We start from the raw sequence: 18,480 nt of genomic DNA on the forward strand, positions 1-18,480 counted from the left end.
CGCTAATTAGAATTGGATAAATCATTTAAACTGGCTGACAGATAATTTATATGTTAGTATACTAAGATACCAGCACTAGTAACAAGTACTATCGACATAAATAAAACCAGTAACTTTTACAAAATAGAGATATGAAAGATTGATAATCATTCAAATCAACTCAATTGTTATACTTGTAATAAATTGTTCATGTTAGGAAACTATGTATTTTCTTTTCGATATACTTTAGGACAATATTGAAAAATTTTGATGTTGTGCAGTATTTGTAAATAAAATAACTAAATTACTATACAAAATATGAATGAGAGAATGACATTTTTAAAAAAGAAAATCAAGGTCAACGAATATCACATTTCTAAAAAAAAAATACTGTATGCTATTTTTGTAAGTAATATAACAAATTCTAAAATAATGGATATTTCACGGTTTTATAAAGTCCGCTTAATTTAGAAGAAATATAAACTAAACCACTGTTCACAATACAAAACACATAATGTAATTCAACGAAGCAGCTAGTTTAGGTAAAGCACAAGTTCCCACAAGGTTCTTTAGCAACGATGGCTAACATTGATGATTTGTAAAAGCAGCGTTTTAAACGTTTCTAGCCAGTCTTGAAGGCATCTGTTTCATTTACAGATATTTTTTGTAAATGTTTTATTCGCATATGATGAAGCGCTATATATTTTATAGCTGTCCATTTAGTTCAAAATGAACCATACCGTTACTTCTTGCCTCTTCTTCCGGTACAAAATCAGGAGCATTGTTAGCCCAGAGAGAACCATTACCATTGGACAAAGTAGTCGTTGCTGTTGGGCTAGTCGTCAATGAAGCTTTTGATTGGTTCCTCTTAACATTATATCTCATTCCATCTTGTTGAGGTCGATATTTATACCAGTAGAATTCAAATGCTAGACAAATCAATGAAAGCGCAGTCCCGACAGCTATCACGAGGAAGACGCCGCCAATGTTTTTTATGCTTATACCATCACTTTCATTTTCAATGTCTGGACATGTTTTCTTTTTTTGATTATTCGTCCACCATTTATGTTTTAATGTTTCCAGCTTCCTTTGATTCAATAGTTGTAATATCCTTTAAAAATATATAAAGTATTAAGCTACATATATATGTCTGGTTCTGGAATATATATATATATATATATATGGTAGAAAAGTAGAAACAAATTCAAGTAATGAGCAAACTTTTGTTTTAAGATGATAAATAGGCAAATGATGTGGAGTATTTTTCAAAATAATATTTTTTTTTTAGCTCAGATTTTTTAATTTTCAATTCTGCATGGAAGGCACATGGGTCTTACAAATACGGATTCAAATAAGAATATCTGTTGATATGCAAGCCAATAATACAGCACTTATATCAACACAATTTAATCGACCTGACATAAATTAGCGAAATATTCTATCAATATTTCATACTTTTTGATAATAAAACAAAACATATATTTTTGTAGTTTCAATCGAAGCTGGTGCCCCTTTAAAACGACTAATATGTTTTTGGATTATTTTCTGAACACATGTTATATACTGCCAATAGACATATTTTGCATTTATTTTTGATGTTAATAACGTCTTAACACTACCGTTGCATAAGACTAGTACTGATTGCTATTCTAGTCTTGTAAAACATGGCTTATTCACAAGTTTCGCTTAGTTTTTAACTAGATTTCAGTAACCTTAATGCACTCAAATGTGTACCCCATGTCCTCTGTATTTTAATTAGATATTTCATTAGATATTTTTGACCTAATGAGTTCAGCCTTTTCCAAAAAAGTTTAATACTAGTAGTTTGTTCTGTGCGTGTGTTACATTTTAATGTTGTGTTTCTGTTGTGTCGTTGTTCTCCTGTTATATTTGATGCTTTTCCCTCAATTTTAGTTTGTAACCGGATTTTTTTTTTCTTTATCGATTTATGAGTTTCGAACAGCGGTATACTACTGTTGCCTTATGTAACTAGTTTGAACGAGAAGAACAAAACTAAGAAATAAAATTATTAGAAAGACGAACACGTGTTGAGTTTCTTTAAAAATAAAAGTGTGGAAAATAGTTAACGCAACTAAATATACAATAATACGGACCAGCCATATTGATCCAAGTCTGTTCTGAGTCAACGCATAATTCATGATTACTTACGCATTGGACAGAATATTTCTTAGTGGTGAGCCTTCTTGTACCGCAAAGGCAAATGGTTTACGACTGAATTCTTCTCCAACTTCCCATAAGTCACATTTTGTCAACGTTTGAAATTTATTCTCCGCAGCATCGCCTATTAAGATTGTAAGGATATGAGTTATAATAAACGGTCTATAAAAAAATAATCATGGTATTTAATTACAAAAACCAATTAAATCTGAGTTAAATTCGAGGGTTTCCGTATTTAAAAGTACTACAGTCTATATATAGTCTGAGTGTATACAAAAAAATCCTTAGTTATAGATAAAAAAAAACCGGAAAAGTATGCGATTTGAAAAAGATGAAAATTGTAATGCCTGTCTACAACCGTAACTATTCTTTGCGATCAATCGACAATGCTGATTATTCATATATAATTTGTTTAATGGAACCCACGATTCTGTGTATACAGACTTTTCTGAGACCTTATCTTAAACCTAACACGTCATACAAACTTCAAAACAAACATTGCATGCAAAATGAACAATTGATGATCGTACTGTTGTCGAACTATTAATTATCGCTGTCTGTAAAGTCCATTCTGTTAATTTCATTTCAAGTCAGTTCTTTTAAGCAAAGAAGTTGATATAAAATGCATTTGTTCTGATTGTCATTTCTAAGAGTATTTGTAACAATTACAACAAAAGAACAAACTCTTCTCACCAATATACGCAAAATCTCCTGAAATAACCCTCTTTGTGGCCTCTTCCAGAGAGTCAGGAAATCCTGTATCTTGCATGGTTTCCCACAGCTTTGTGTATTTATTACTAACTGGATAGTCCCAAACAGCAAGTTTGGCTCTTTGTACAGCATCCAAGCTGTCATTCAAACTCATCTGCTTCCAAATTCTAAAACGATCATACTATTTGATTGTGTAGACTAACATAGTGAACCTATAGATGTGTATCTTCACACACAGAGGAAAATGCAAACATGTTTACACAGTATTCTCTCCAGGCCCCTAACGCACCGTGGTACCCGGAGCTACAATTTCTACCCCGTTGCTATCTTGGATGATTTTATAATAGAATGTATAGGGGCAATGGTCCTATATTATTTGGAAAACAAGTGCTATGTTAATAAATTTGATATATGCCTGTTTGTGCTTCCTTGCTATATATGTGTTTGTTTTTAAAGTGATTGTGGTGATAACACAATGTTGACTGCTGTACCCATATTTTTTTTAATTTTTACTTATTATGTCTGTTTGTTTTGTTCACACACCTTGTCAATATAATGGAATTTGATTCCGCTGTAGAACAAGTGAGAGGCTTTATCCCCCATTTTGCCTTTACTAAGTCAAAAGAATGACAATTGTTATCCATTTGTTTGATGTGTTTGAGATTTTGATTTTGCCATTCGATTAAGGACTTTTCGTTTTGAATTTTCCTCGAGTTTAGTATTTTTGTGATTTTACTTTTTTCCATTGTGCTATTTGAAAATTCAGGGGAGAACACTGATTCTGACAGGAGGATCTCATGCTAATGATAAATTGCTAAGAGACCTCATTATATTTGTCTCTGGAAGATAGCAACACTTTTTAATCAATCAAAGAACACAAAGAAATGAGAGAGAAAAACAACATATACAAACCCTAACTAGTATTTCGACGACATTCAATAAGAACAAAGAAAATTAATGTTTTGCTATTCAACTTTGTACTTGTTTAGCTTTATAACAATTTTGATTATAGCGTCATTGATGAGTGTCATGTAGACGAAACGCGCGTCTGGCATATTTAATTATAATCCTGCAAATGTCACGTTATAAAGTACGTGCGTCTGGGGTTTAATTGAATTCATCTCTTGCTGAAATGCTCAAACATACACAACAAAAAATCCAATGATCTATAAATACGGTGTAATTAGAATCAGTTAACAACTGCAAAGGAAAAACAAAGTAATATACCGTTAAATAAGCATTCATAACATTTCAAACTGTAGAATTTCAGATATAGATAAATATTGCCACAAACACTAGAATAAAATTATAAGGATAAAAGTAGAAAAAGTATAATCTGTATAACTTATTTTTATGGGATACATTTTCCGATAAGGAATAGGAAAGTCTGCTTACGTGTAAAATTTCTGTTCAATTTCTGCCATTCTTTTAAAGTAAACAAGGCCAGTACTTCCATTCATTGGTGCATATTGGATCTTATACTGAGACGATAGATCATCTAAGGATTTGATTGGCTCGTCCATTCTTGAAACCGTCAGGAATGCAGCCAAATTTGCTGTATATGTTGCAATAACTATGAACCCAAACAACCACCAAGTGGCAGCTATAAGTCTACCTGATAATGCTCTAGGTGCTTCACCACCACCTGAAATAGTAAGTGATTGCTTGTTTATATTTTAAAAATAAGTCGTGAAAATAATAAAATGACGTTTATTCTGTCTATTAAAATGTAAAATAACAAAAATACCAATCTCTGAGGAAAATTCAAAGCAGAAAGTTATCTTCTATAATATAATAAAGCATTTTGTTCAAGTTATTGGGAAATAAAATTTAAGTTAAGCCATATGAGTAAAAACAAAAATATTACCTTGTGGTGTCAGTGACATCATACAAAACCAAATCCCCTCTTTGAAAGAGAAAACCCTAGGCTCTGGTCCTTGTCCATCCCAAAGTGTTTGATCGTTCTGGTAACTATAGGGACTAAACTTATCAAAGGCCCACAGCAGTCCACTAAATAAGAAAAAAGCAGCAATGATACACAGCCACACATAATTGTCTAGAACTTCAATAAACTTTGTAATTTTGTAATCAAACTTAGGTTTCTTCATGAGTATGGTCAATCCTACAAGGTCATAATATGGAACTGTAAAGTCAACCACGTTTTCTCTCTCAGCCATCACTGAAATTGGTCCAACTGCAATATCAGCTTTCTGGAAAATAAAGTACATGTACCAGTAATTAGGTAGAGAATGAGAAAATTTCACACTGATATGTTTATTTCAACCTTTGAACAATCAATAATGTCACAACTTAATATTAATCAAAACTACAATTTGATAGCTTTTTGCAGTATCTGAAAATTTGTAAAAGATTATTGAATCAAAATTGCACTAAATAGTTTCGTAATGGTTGATTGTTGGTTGACAACGTCCATTTGTTGTGCTTTTCATGTCAAACATACTAATGTAAATAGTTGAATGATAGTACTTTGCTACAATAGCAAAATGCACAATACATACGTCTGTATATGCCTAAACAAATATAAGTATTAATCAGTCAGCGTTAGAATATCAGAATGGGTAAATATTCAGGTTTTGTTTAAAGGATTAGTTTAACTATCATTTTTAAGATTTAATAAACTAAGATGCATATTGTTCTAGCTGGATTGAGTGACTAATTTGTGAGTCTAACTTGAACATTCAGGATAAATGACTTTGATTTTCTAGTATTTGAAACAACAACTTATAGACATTACATACTAACTGTTCTAATTCAACTTTTACTTTTTATCATTTACAATCTCTTTCTTGATTTTTTTAACTTTAAATAAAACTGTGTTGCTAAATTTGAAATGTTGGTCAAAATGTGATTTTATAATTATATACTTTTCTTAAATGTTGTACAAGGCTCAATTTGTAAAGCGTGTCTTTAAATTAAACAAAAAAACATACCCTATCCATTAAATGTTTTATAACACCATCCCACGAACCATCATCTGACATAGCGCCAACCAAACCATCTGGTGACTCTTCAATCTCATATTCAAAATCAGCTGTATCAGCAATAGCGTCGAGTAGATCTAAGCAATACCCATCGTAGTCAGCTCTTGTTACATTTTTCTTGGAATTATCACTCAACTTTATCACGAAAGGCTCATACTAAGAATTTAAAAGAAAATTCCTTTATAACCTTTTAAAAATAAGATTCTTGTTGAAACACTAAAACTTTAAACTGTGGATACAATTAACCCTTTTCACGCGGGAAACTGCAAGTCGCCAAATAAATGGGGGTGTGTGTAGTAAAAACAAGGGACTTGTTTTCGTGATCACAGATACTGCAAGAAACAGCAATTGAGATATCATGATTCTCTTTCTTTAATAGAAAAGTAAGAAATTTTATAAAATAATTTAACACTTTTGCCATAGTTCAAAGGCAGTGTACATTGTATAACGTTTTCTGTTTTCATAACAAAGATATAACTTGGGCTAGTCTGGTGAAAATACTTGCGGCTGCAAAATTCGGTTGGAGTTTGATTAACTAGTATACATAGAAAAATAATATACACACCAAAAGGACTTTAAAACATCAAAACACGAGATAAAGTAGCATTACTTCATATTTAGTTCATTTATATAATAATACTATTATGACCTTTATCAAAACTCAATATCAAAATCATTGATTATTCTAGACTTTTTAGAAAATAACCTTCATTCGATTTGAAAAGTTATTGTATTAACTTATGATGAAGGACTTCATAGTATATTATTAATTGCCATCTTAAAGATTATCTTGTTTATAAATATTTGATCTATGACTTATAATTTAGTTTCTTTCTTTCTTCTCATTATCTTACTTGCCTTCGGAACAATGACTACCCTATATTTCTTCTTTCCTACTTCTTTTGTTAGTTTTCCATCGACAGATATATGGTCTTGTTCGTTCCACGTTCCTAACTGTAAATAAAAGGAACATAAGTAGACATGGAAGGACAAAATGTGATAGCTAAATATGAATGCGTATGAACAGCACGTACATATATTTATTTGATTTAGATGAACCCTTCTTAAAACTTTATATTAACGATGGACAATATTAAGAGTAAAAATACAACTTTTATAGGAAAGATCGCCTTGGGTCTATCATCTTATGTCAAAGGTACCAAATGAGTTTTAAAAAAATCAACCCACAGGTAGAATAATCAAAAATCAAAACCATCTGATAGACAACCAAAATTCACCTCAGCCCTGAATGTTTTTTTTTCGAGGAAGAATATTGTTCAGATCTTTCAGAAAATAAGGAAATTGTTTTAGGTAACTATAATATCAATTTGAAAATTAAAAAAATGAATGAACTTCGTAAAACATTTTAATCTTCAACATATCAAGACGTATTTCTGAAAGATATATCAGATATTCTTATTGATCATATTAACACTACCAGTCCGGAGAATATCACTCATTGACATATTTCCTCATAAGGGGCAATAGCTACGAGATATAAGAAACATTTAAAATATGGTGTTTTTGTTCAATCATTAATGAAAGTGAAATAGTGAAATAATAATTCGCCTTTATTAGTCAGTATGGTTCAATAGTGAAATGTCAAAATATGGCAAGAATTATCGATGATGAATGACCTCATTTTATCCGTTTTCATGTGGCCATCATTTTCCACCTGAGCTACAGAAGGATTAAGTATGAATTATGCACGAAGGAAAATAATGTCAACACTGACAGTGAAACAAAGGTAAATTATTCGATTGATTGACTCGATCCACACAAACTCACTCTTATACAGGTAAAAACGATGATTAACATATATTATAACCTATAATATGAAATTAAACAGACCTATTGCACGAGTTTGCTATCTATTTATATCTATATTTATGTTTACATCTTTCATATGACCGTCGGCAGTCTTCGGATATCAACTTTAAAGTTAAAAATAGGATGGTGTCTGACTCAAATACGAACGAAACGATGATACATATTATCAAGCCCATGCTTTGTAAATTGTTTATCTATAATTTTTATAAATTGAATATATATATTTCCGTATGTTACATATCAAATATGTGAATTTGATTCAAATCAGTGAATAGTATTTTGACAGCCAATACCCTTTTGAGAAACTACTTCCCGGTATGCATACATAGAAAAATTAATATGAAGATAAAGAAAGGGAAGCCTATCAAAATAAAATACAGGTGTTTGGACCATTTGAATGAATGAAGATCCTTTATATATGCAGATTAATTACCAGCCCATACATTTGAAATGAAAGATGATATTGAAATTGCCATGACAAATGGTATGAACTTTTTAAACAGATTATGAACAAGCATGCACTAATCAACATTTAAGAGTGAAATCACTAATGGTTCAATGTAAAATCAAAAATTACATTCAATACAGAAATATGTATGTCATGTATCATTCAAAAACATACTGGGGAAACTTTAATAAGTGCGAAATAATATAACATTTATATCTAATGATTTTTTTTTATCAAAACACTATGATATATAATTCAATAATAGTAAAAAAAAACTTAAAAGTTCAATACACAACATTGACAACATCTAATAAAAAACCTTAAATACAGAGTGCCTCAAGGTTCTATTATAGGTCCTCTGTTATTCTTAATTCAAATCAATGATTAACCACTTCATGTTAAACAATCCAACATGGATTTATATGCTAATGATGTAACATTGCATATTCCTGATATTGAATAAATAGAAAAAAAATAATAATATATTGGAAAATGATTTAAATTCTGTAAAATCCGGGTTCAACAGTGTGAAAAGCAATGCGTAAAAACAACAGAGTGTATGGAAATGAATCCAAAAAACAAAAACTTAGAAAACAATCAGAGTTATGTTTAACCAGCTGAATTGAGAATGAATAAAAACTTTATAATCGAATTTGCAAGAATATCTCCTCAAACTATAATTTTTGTATAAACCGATGACATGACCATGACGATGACGACGATGATGATGATGAACTAGCCTAAGTTTCACTTAGGCCCTCAAACAAAATACATGCATATAGTTAACAATACAATATATATTACCAGTATATACTCAATTTAATCATTCAAACAAACAAACTACATAAAGTTTCGATTAAATTTTCTTTTTCACATCGTATCAGATGACATATCTAACCAAACTACTCAAGAATGGGAAGTTGACTATATAGAAGAACTGAAATCATCAAGTTTGAAAATATTGTTTTAAATTACAAATGCCAATCTTACCGTATTTTTATTTAAGTTATCAAGTATGATACGGTTAATCGTTAACTGGACATCCTGTCTCAGCATGCCATTCCTGTATGATATATTTCCATAAACACCAGTCCGTTTTGCCTAAAATAAATTTTAGAATATTTTTAATATACATGTTATACTGAGTGCCAAACATTTTCTTCGACAGTTTACTTCAGTTTACTTCAACAGTTTATTCTAGCATCGTTATGGAAACTATTAAAAAAAATATTACAAACTGACAATAATTTGTTATAGTTTCAGGTACAAAAAGGAGGAACAAATATAAATTTTACCGTTTTGAAAGGCTCCACGATTCTCCTTGATTCGTCGACTCGGGACTGGTTCCTTACAAGAGAAACAGTATTGCAATCCGGGATGATGATTGGTGTGGCGTTAATAAAACGAGTTGAAACATCGTCCAGAATCATTCGCAAATCATACATAAAAGCTTCGTCAATCTATAAAAGAAAACCCACTTTCAATGTGTATTTATAGATATAAAGTAATGGTACATGCAAACAGGATAATACTTAAGGCTGCTCAATCCAAAAAAAAAAAAATGCAATCTCGATTTTGAATTTTTTGATAGCTTAACCCATGATTGTTTAATGATCATTTAATACGAGAAAAACACAAAAAATACACATTTACCATTTTCAAAAATATTATAATAAAATAGAATTTGCCTTAACAAGAACTAAGGTAAACAAAAAACTTCTTAAACCTTAAAAAAAAGTTAATATAACATACACCAAGGATATATGCAATTTTTTTAATTATTAATCACGATAAGGCCAATTAAAGAACATGTAGTAGTTTTAACTTTAAAAAAAAACCTGAATGTCCGTATTTATACAAAAGTAACATTACGGTTCATATATACAAAAGTAAAATACCGGCTTTATTACAAAATCAACATGCTGGTTCACAGGCACTTGTCTAAGAAAGCACTTGTCTACGAAGAAAAATTTCCTATATACCTTAAGGTATATAGGATTTTTTTTCTGAGACAAGTGCCTGTGTGCTGGTTACTTACATTGAATCCGTATATGGTGAAGAAGTTCTCTCTGAGCTGTATCTTGACAAAGTCCAAGTAAGCATCACGTGACGTATAGTTGTATGATTCGTTACCGTTGATATGTATCACTGTAGCTGACTGTCCTAAGGCTCTACATTTAGAGCACGTTAGTTCATGTGTCTGATAGAAATAAAAATACGGAATTTGCAGAACATAACATCATTCATTTGCATGATACGAATACTGTGAATTTATTAATATTCGTAGGCTGCTCACTTTTGTTAATTCTATGGGTATAGTTGAACAACTTTGAATTTCAATCTTCGACAGATGAACATTTTTTTATAGACTGGTCTGTAGAATATGTCATATCCAAGAAATCAAGTATTCACGAATAGAATGTTACCTTAGTCGATGAATATTGGTATCCACGAAAATAAATGAGTCCACGAACGGAATACTATTCATATTTCATTAACAAAAAAATGAATTAATTTTTTATTCTTATTCATTGGCACCTCTTTTAATCCCGTCGCCACTCTAGGTTTTATAAAATGTTTCCTATCCTCGGAATTGAGAGAATGCAAAGAGCGTTGAAATGGATCTGATACTAACACAATAAGTAAGTTACTAAGGACCATGGTTAGATGAACTATTGCAGTAAATTTATTCAAAGTTATCCTTCTTTGAATATTTTTTTTTAACATACATAACGCCAGTAAATTATTTTGTCATTTGTAATATACATTGTATTACAACAAAGATTACTTTCATATATTATCCAGCCTTGTTTTTAAATCATGTCGATTCGTGTTGAAAAAATAATAATTAGTCATGTTTAATACACATTGTATTGTAGACACACAAAATATTTTTACGAAGATAAATTACTATCATCATACTCTGCTTAAATCAACATGATCAAGGATGTATAGCACATACATAGTGAATTTCGACATAGGGAAAGCAGAGGTAAACTTGTTTTGATCTACTGATATAGGGGTTTATCTAAATCGTATGGTTTGTTTAAATAGAATTACCTTAGTTATGACAAACCAGTTGTAAGCTTCATCCATAAGCTCTTGATTGAATGCCTGAAACATAATTCTGAAATTATCTAATGCTACCTACATTCGGTGTATTAAAAAAAAAGAGTAAAATCACAAAAATTCTGAACTCAGAGGAAAATCAATTTGGGAAGTCCATAATCACATGGCAAAATCAAATAATAAAACACATAAAAAACGAATGGTCAAGAACTGTCATATTCCTGACTTGGTACAGGCATTTTCAAATGTAGAAAATGGTGGATTAAACCTGGTTTTATAGCGCTAACCCTCACACTTTGATGACAGTCTCATCAAATGGCGAGCAAATGAAGCTGCTTAAGAGTATTTTGATTTAATGCAACTATGAAAAATTGTTGCAAAATATTTAACAATTATGATAAAGACGATTTAGTGTTTCATATCCGATAGGATTGACTACAGTTGAATTTTTTACATGCAAGTTAAACAAATACAGGGCAAATCGCGGAGGCTAATCAGCAATACCTCTTCGGTGCGCTCGAAGCCATGTTTGGATGTACCTCAGTTTGTAGAAACGTACAAATAAAAGAAACATAAACATAAAAAGCTAAGGATGTATAACAACTTGGGTTTTCAATAACATGAGCAACACGATGGGTCCCACATGTGGAGCAGAATCTGCTGACCCCAGGTTTTTGGCGGGGATTCATGTTGCTTAGTCTTTAGATTTCTATGTTGTGTCTTATGTATTATTGTTTGTCTGTTTTTATTTTTATTTTTTAGCCATGGGTTTGTCCGTATATTTTCGATCTATGAATTTGAATGTCCCTCTGGCATTTTTCGACCCTCTTTTTGAATACGATAGCCGATAGGATCTATATATAATAACCAAAAGTGTTAAAAAGATAAAAGTCAAATTATTGCAGGTCAATTTTTCAAGGGTCTACTGACAACAAAGTTTCTTAATTATTTCTAAATTTATCAGCGGACATTTTCAGAAAAGTAAATTATGAAATAATGTGCGGAGAAGCGCCGACTAATGATTTATATTTGTTGGTTTTACTTATTTTCAACACTGGATACTTATTTGAGCCCTCTACAAAACTTTATTTATATTTTGGTGGCCAATTTAAATTTTGTCATAGTGATAATCATGAAAATGTGAAAGAAAATTATATCAAGCATTAAAACGTTATGCACAGGTAAGAATAATTTATCAGATGCTTTTACAAAATTTCTTATGGCAGTATATTTATAAACCATTGATCGATTTCCAATCATATTTGGAATCTGCCAATAATGAACAAAATCGGGAAAATGGCTCCATATGGCAGAGAAAATACTTATCATTGTCTTTGTCATTTTGCCTGCAGGAATATCGTGTGGAATTCGATATTCTGAAAATGGCTGTATCTTAGAGGTTGTAAACGTTTAGTTCAAATCAAACATTGATTTGGTAAAGGTTTCAATACAGTGTATGGGCATGAAATACATATATACAATACGATTATTTTGGGTCAAGTGAACCCAAAAGTACGATATATTTAGGCTTTAATTTCTAACATTTATAGAAACTTTTTGAAACAGAAAAAAATAAGAAAGTAATAGTCGAGCTTTCGTGGATTTTAAAAGTATTAATATTAAACAAACAGGGAACTACCTCGATTAAAACACTGTCAGCGCTGTTTTTATCACAAACAAGAATGAAAACTTTTGTCCCTATATCTTTCAGCTTTTTCATCTGTTCGGCCAGATCGTCTCCTTGGGCAATTTCCTGGTATAAATGTTGTGCTGGAACACCAGTTAAAATTCTCTTGGCTATAGTATGGAGATCTTGAAGTAAAATAAAACGAAAAAGTCGTTTAGTCAGAAAATATATATTATGGGGTCATTATGCTCGTCATATTATTTATCAATTTGTCATAACTGTTCGTTCAATATATTTTAAACTACTTCAACTGAACACATTTTAGTAGCGTGAGAATATTAAAATATAATTCATGACTAATAACTTTTTGTTGATATTTCAATATTAAATGTTTTTTTTCTGTACTTTCGTGTTGATTTATTTGCAGATCTGGTCTTCTTTTAAAAAAATTCATTCACAATTGTACGTCAGAAAACTCATCAGTGACGCTCGAATAAAAATATATAAAAAAAAGGCAAAATGAAGAACAAAGCTGGGCACATTGAAGATTTAAAATTCTGGAAGGTATTGCCAAAACAGTAAAGGTTATATCTACCTGGGGTATAAACCCCTTAGTTTTGTAGGTAGTTAATTCCTGCTTTTGACCAAACCGATGATAACATAATTTAACACAGAAGCGTTGACTAATATCATTGAATGTAGCTGTTTGTGTTGGAATAGTACTTGTCGATCGATCAGGGATTATAAATGTGTTTGGAAAAACCGAACATAACTAGCCCATTATAAGAAAAGTAAATAGGCAAACAAAACCAATAATGTTGATATTTATTCACTTATTGTTTGTAATGCATTTAAGAACATTTGTTTTGCTTTGTATAAACATGTAAAGATCAACGTGACTAAAACGCGTACATTTTGGCAGTGATGAAATGGTCACTTTTAGTATGTTTAATCCCCTATACATGAGTTATCTTGAGACAAACTTTCACTTCAACAATGTTTAAATATTTATCACGATGGATATGAAATACTGCTTTTTAATAAATGAACTATTATTATACTAGTCCAGCTCTGGTCTAAGTGATTTTTGTTTTTATTTTTCGAAGAACTAATTTTTTTATATATGATAAATGATAAGAATTTCTTCGGTTAAGCATGTTTTCCCCAGGTATTCCATATTTTATTTTCAAGTAGAATCAATTGGAAAAGCAGGATAAAGCTAAGATAATATTAATCAATATTAGTTTTGCTTTAAAAAAAGTTTTTACTACCACAGACCTTCAGAAAGAGCCACGTCTTTTTAGATTAAACTGGTCTGTATATAAACAGCAAGAACAGCACAATAAAGACAACACATAGTTTTAGAAGTAATCATAATTTTCTAATAACTGGTCATAAATGTCATACCAAAATGACTGATCAATATGTACTTACCAAATGATTGATCATAAATATCTTAACTAACGACTGATCAATAATTAAGTTCTTACCAAATGACTGGTCATAAATATCTCACCCAATGACTGATCAATATGTACTTACCAAATGACTGGTCATAAATATCTCACCCGATGACTGATCAATATGTACTTACCAAATGACTGGTCATAAATATCTCCCCCGATGACTGATCAATATGTACTTACCAAATGACTGGTCATAAATATCTCACCCGATGACTGATCAATATGTACTTACCAAATGACTGGTCATAAATATCTCACCCAATGACTGATCAATATGTACTTACCAAATGACTGATCATAAATATCTAACTAACGACTAATCAATAAGTACTTACTAAATGACTGATCATAAATATCTAACCAAATACTGACCAATAAGTACTTACCAAATGACTGATCATAAATATCTAACTAACGACTAATCAATAAGTACTTACTAAATGACTGATCATAAATATCTAACCAAATACTGACCAATAAGTACTTACCAAATGACTGATCATAAAGTATTGCAATCTTGGTGAGACTCCCATGTTTAACAATGTCTGGTATGACTCGAAACATCGTCGACCCAGGTGGCTCCACGCCTATGTGCAGGTCAGGGTCATAGTCCTTTGACTGTAATGTTGAAGGGTCCACCACAGTAATATATGGCAGACCAACTGTACGTGCAAATGACCGTATCAATAATCCAACATTTGGAGCAGACATGTCGATAAGTGCAGTTGCTCCAGTTTTCAGATGTTTGCAGACTGAAAAAAAAGTGAACATGCGATTATGTGTTGTTTAGTTTGTTGTTAAACCGGATTTACTGTGTTGAACGCGTCTATCCCACCGATTTAGACATAAAGGGTACAACAGATACAGGTGATGCCAATGCTGGTTTATTAACAGTAATGTTGAGGGATACATCTGATGCTTCCCCAATGATTGTGATTTATTCCAGTTATATTATCAAAAACAGATTAAACGACCCATCATTTGTTGAAAATGTAAAATAAAATCAATTCTAATTAAAAAAAACCCATACCTATATTACAATGCCCCCGTCAGTCCCTCTTAATCATTACCTCGAGCTCCGAAAACCAGCAAAATAGAACCGAGGTCCTATTCCATCATGTTCTAACACCCTACATACTATAGAAGTCCTGGCTTTAGAAAGGTTAGTCAGATTAACCATGCACTCAGTAATTAAGTCTTATATTAAAGGAATGACTGTAATATTTTTTCTGTCTATGAAGAAACAACATAAAAAATTTGGTGCACACTAAATAACGTGCGTAGCGGGTTATTTAACAGTGTGCACCACATGTTTTATGCTATATCGAATAGACAGAAAAAAATATTACAGTCATTTCTTATAATTTAATTCTAAATTCCATTTTAAACCGTAGAAAACCATGAAAAAACATTGATGACGTCACGGTCACATGACTGAATTATGTCTATGGGCTCATAACAAAATAACGTCAGCCAATCAGGAGACGCGTTACATCCAAAATTGAATTATTAGTAATTATAACCAAGTTCAACAACCTAACATTTGTTGAAAATCTAATGATAATCAAATTCTTTTAAAAAGTGCAGAGGCACTTCTCTCAGAAAAAAATTCAATACAACAGTATATAGAAATAAAATCTGAGACAAGTGGCTGTGAAAAAGGGCACACCCTTAGAAGATCTACTATATCAAAATCTTTCATCCTGCATAGTATGATAGTTCTTAATTGGACTGTAGTGGGAGTTAGCCTAATGACCAATATACCTAGGAGTTATCAATCCGAATCAAAAATACAAGTAGGACAGACGGTCGAACAGGGATAAAACAAAATGGCTAAAAATTTTGTCCCTTGGCCATAACAATAAGTGATAAAAAATATGATAATCATGCATCCACAAACGACAACACGCTCCTGCACATACATTATTATGCGGGTTTTAAACATGCTTGCGGGTGTCCCTATAACTCTGGGCAGTGGTGTAGAATCACAACATATTTAATCTTCAAAACCTCTAAAAATGATATAGTCTTACCCTCAGCAAGTGTCTGGTTCTGGTCATGTGATTCGACTATTTGTATCTTCCCTCCCCATTCTAAAGTTCTTCCAATTAACGGATTCTGCACAAGTTTAGCGTGTTCTACTACAGCAACTGCAAAATTGAATTGGTAATGATGATTGTGATGATATAAACAAACTAATTGTGGCTTCAAATAAACTCATTAAAGATACCAGGATTAAATTTTGTTTTACGCGTCTCATTTCGTCTACAAAAGACTCATCAGTGACGCTCGAATCAAAAAAAGTTTAAAAGGCTAAATAAAGTACGACGTTGAAGAGCTTTGAGGACCAAAATTTCCAAAAGTTTTGCCAAATACAGCTTAGGTTATCTATTCCTGGTAGAAAAACCTTAGTACATGTATTTCAAAAATTCAAAAGTTTAATTTATTAATACGACCATATTCATGATAATTCATGTCAGCACATAAGTGCTAGCTACTGGGCTGGTGAAGCCCTCGGTGAATTAAAACTCCACCAGCAGTGGCATTGACCCGTGGTTGTTAATTAACTCATCATAGATACCAGGATTGTTTAGATAGCGCTGATAAAGACACTTTCTGTGAAATTTCCTACATAAGAAATGTCTGTACAAAGTCAGGAATATGGCAGTTGTTATCCATTCGTTTGATGTGTTATTCTTTTGATTTTGCCATTTGATCACGGACTTTTCTTCTGAAGATTCCTCAGAGTTCGGAATTTCTCTTTTTTTCTTATAAAAACAAGCAGTTCAACAAATGATAATGTACGACACACCATTCCGTGCAGAAACCACAGCGCAATGGCCAATTTCACGGAGATGGGCGTAATACTTTTAGTTATATTTCGCAAAGGACACTACTTCCACCCACAGACACTGTTCATACGTTGTTTTTTTTTTCAGAAACAAGCGCCTGTGTTTCGGACGACGGTATCTCAATATACGACGTTTTCATTTCCCGTTCCTGGAAATTCCACTTTTTTGTTACCATGGAGATTTTTGTATTAGAAAGATGGTAATGTACCAATCTTAGATCTAATTTTATATATGAAAATGTAATTCTTACCAAAAGATTGCGATCTAGTTCCTATCATCACACATATAAGCAGAAACCCCCGATACAAAATAGCAATCGCCATTTTGTATGTCAGTCTGGCAATCGATGGCTTACCTTATTGTTAATTGGAAATATCAATTAATTGACAGGTAGACGACCTAAATGTAAAAGTCGATAAATCAATACAGAAAATTAAAATTTGTATTTGTTGTTTAGCTGTTTATCAAATATTCATTATATAAGTATGTAGTATACAGATAAAAATCGTTTAACAAATACAAAAAGGTCTACTCTCTATTCCAGTAACAACTTATTTCTTCACCTGTAGTTTTCCAAAAAATTTGGAGCTAGCGTCTTTTATAATTTGAATTGTTAAGAATGGCGCAAGTCGATTTCAAAGAGAAAATGAACCGCTCACAGAAAGTGCTGACATATATAATAGCACCCTCTTCCAGTGTAACAAAATATAATACAAAACACATATTTGGTAAGGATATCAAATGTCTTATGGTGTAATCTACCGTGACCGTATATGATGTATATTTATCTAAAATGGTCGGAAGAATTGTATGGTACACGGAAAAATGCAAAGAACAAACTCACTGAAAAAGTCTGCGAAAATGATTGAATAATGAAAACGGCATTGACAACATTGAATCATAAAGATATCCAGAGTAGAAGCGAACATGATGATTAATATAACACGAAGCTGCATCCAGTCTACAGAAGGAGCCGTCAACGGGCAAATACAAAGGATACGGGTCATGCTAATTTTTTAAGTAAAAATAAATAATGAATAACGTCGAATAATGTTAAGGTCAATGAACAATAAATGGGTTATATCACATATTTTGTTAGAAGTTTTACTAAATACTAGTAGGTGAACATTTGTATCGGAAGAACAAGAAAGCGGCGAAAAACATTCATTTTACCTCTAAATTATATATACATATTTTTAATTCATATATTTTAAAAAAACTAGAGGCTCTAAAGAGCCTGTGTCGCTCACCTTGGTATATGTGAATTAAACAAAGGGAGCAGACAGTTCATGACAAAATTGTGTTTAGGTGATTGTTA

The 18,480-nt window shown here is 31.6% G+C and overlaps 1 protein-coding gene across 2 annotated transcripts; it reads right to left on the reverse strand.

Moving 5' to 3' along the window:
- Window positions 1–303: 303 nt before the first annotated feature.
- On the reverse strand, window positions 304–18,126 carry LOC134715974 (ionotropic receptor 25a-like). 2 transcript variants are annotated; one of them, XM_063578589.1, is made up of 15 exons: window positions 18,007–18,126; window positions 16,344–16,460; window positions 14,799–15,062; window positions 12,857–13,029; window positions 11,209–11,262; window positions 10,187–10,348; window positions 9,444–9,608; window positions 9,139–9,249; window positions 6,729–6,824; window positions 5,820–6,026; window positions 4,736–5,078; window positions 4,264–4,513; window positions 2,851–3,035; window positions 2,149–2,281; window positions 304–1,090 (listed from the first exon to the last, which is right to left on the reverse strand). In XM_063578589.1, exons 1-15 carry the CDS (start codon window positions 18,116–18,118, stop codon window positions 685–687), a joined length of 2,778 nt encoding a protein of 925 aa, XP_063434659.1. In that variant the 5' UTR covers window positions 18,119–18,126; the 3' UTR covers window positions 304–684. The 2 variants fall into 2 exon arrangements, with proteins under 2 accessions (XP_063434659.1, XP_063434661.1); XM_063578591.1 differs by lacking the exon at window positions 18,007–18,126 and adding an exon at window positions 17,413–17,507 and having other exon boundaries at window positions 306–1,090.
- Window positions 18,127–18,480: the final 354 nt, after the last annotated feature.

This window comes from Mytilus trossulus, chromosome 4 (genome assembly GCF_036588685.1).
Source record: "Mytilus trossulus isolate FHL-02 chromosome 4, PNRI_Mtr1.1.1.hap1, whole genome shotgun sequence".
Lineage (NCBI taxonomy): Eukaryota > Metazoa > Mollusca > Bivalvia > Mytilida > Mytilidae > Mytilus > Mytilus trossulus.

What these genes read in the sequence shown, in the direction of transcription:
- LOC134715974 (XM_063578589.1), bottom strand. Translation starts at nt 18,118, where the DNA reads ATGCAGCTTCGTGTTATATTAATCATCATGTTCGCTTCTACTCTGGAT. An exon ending in TCGTGGAGCCTTTCAAAACG is followed by an intron (nt 9,250 to 9,443) that starts GTAAAATTTATA and finishes AATTTATTTTAG; the next exon opens with GCAAAACGGACTGGTGTTTA. An exon ending in GATGTCACTGACACCACAAG is followed by an intron (nt 4,514 to 4,735) that starts GTAATATTTTTG and finishes TTACTATTTCAG; the next exon opens with GTGGTGGTGAAGCACCTAGA.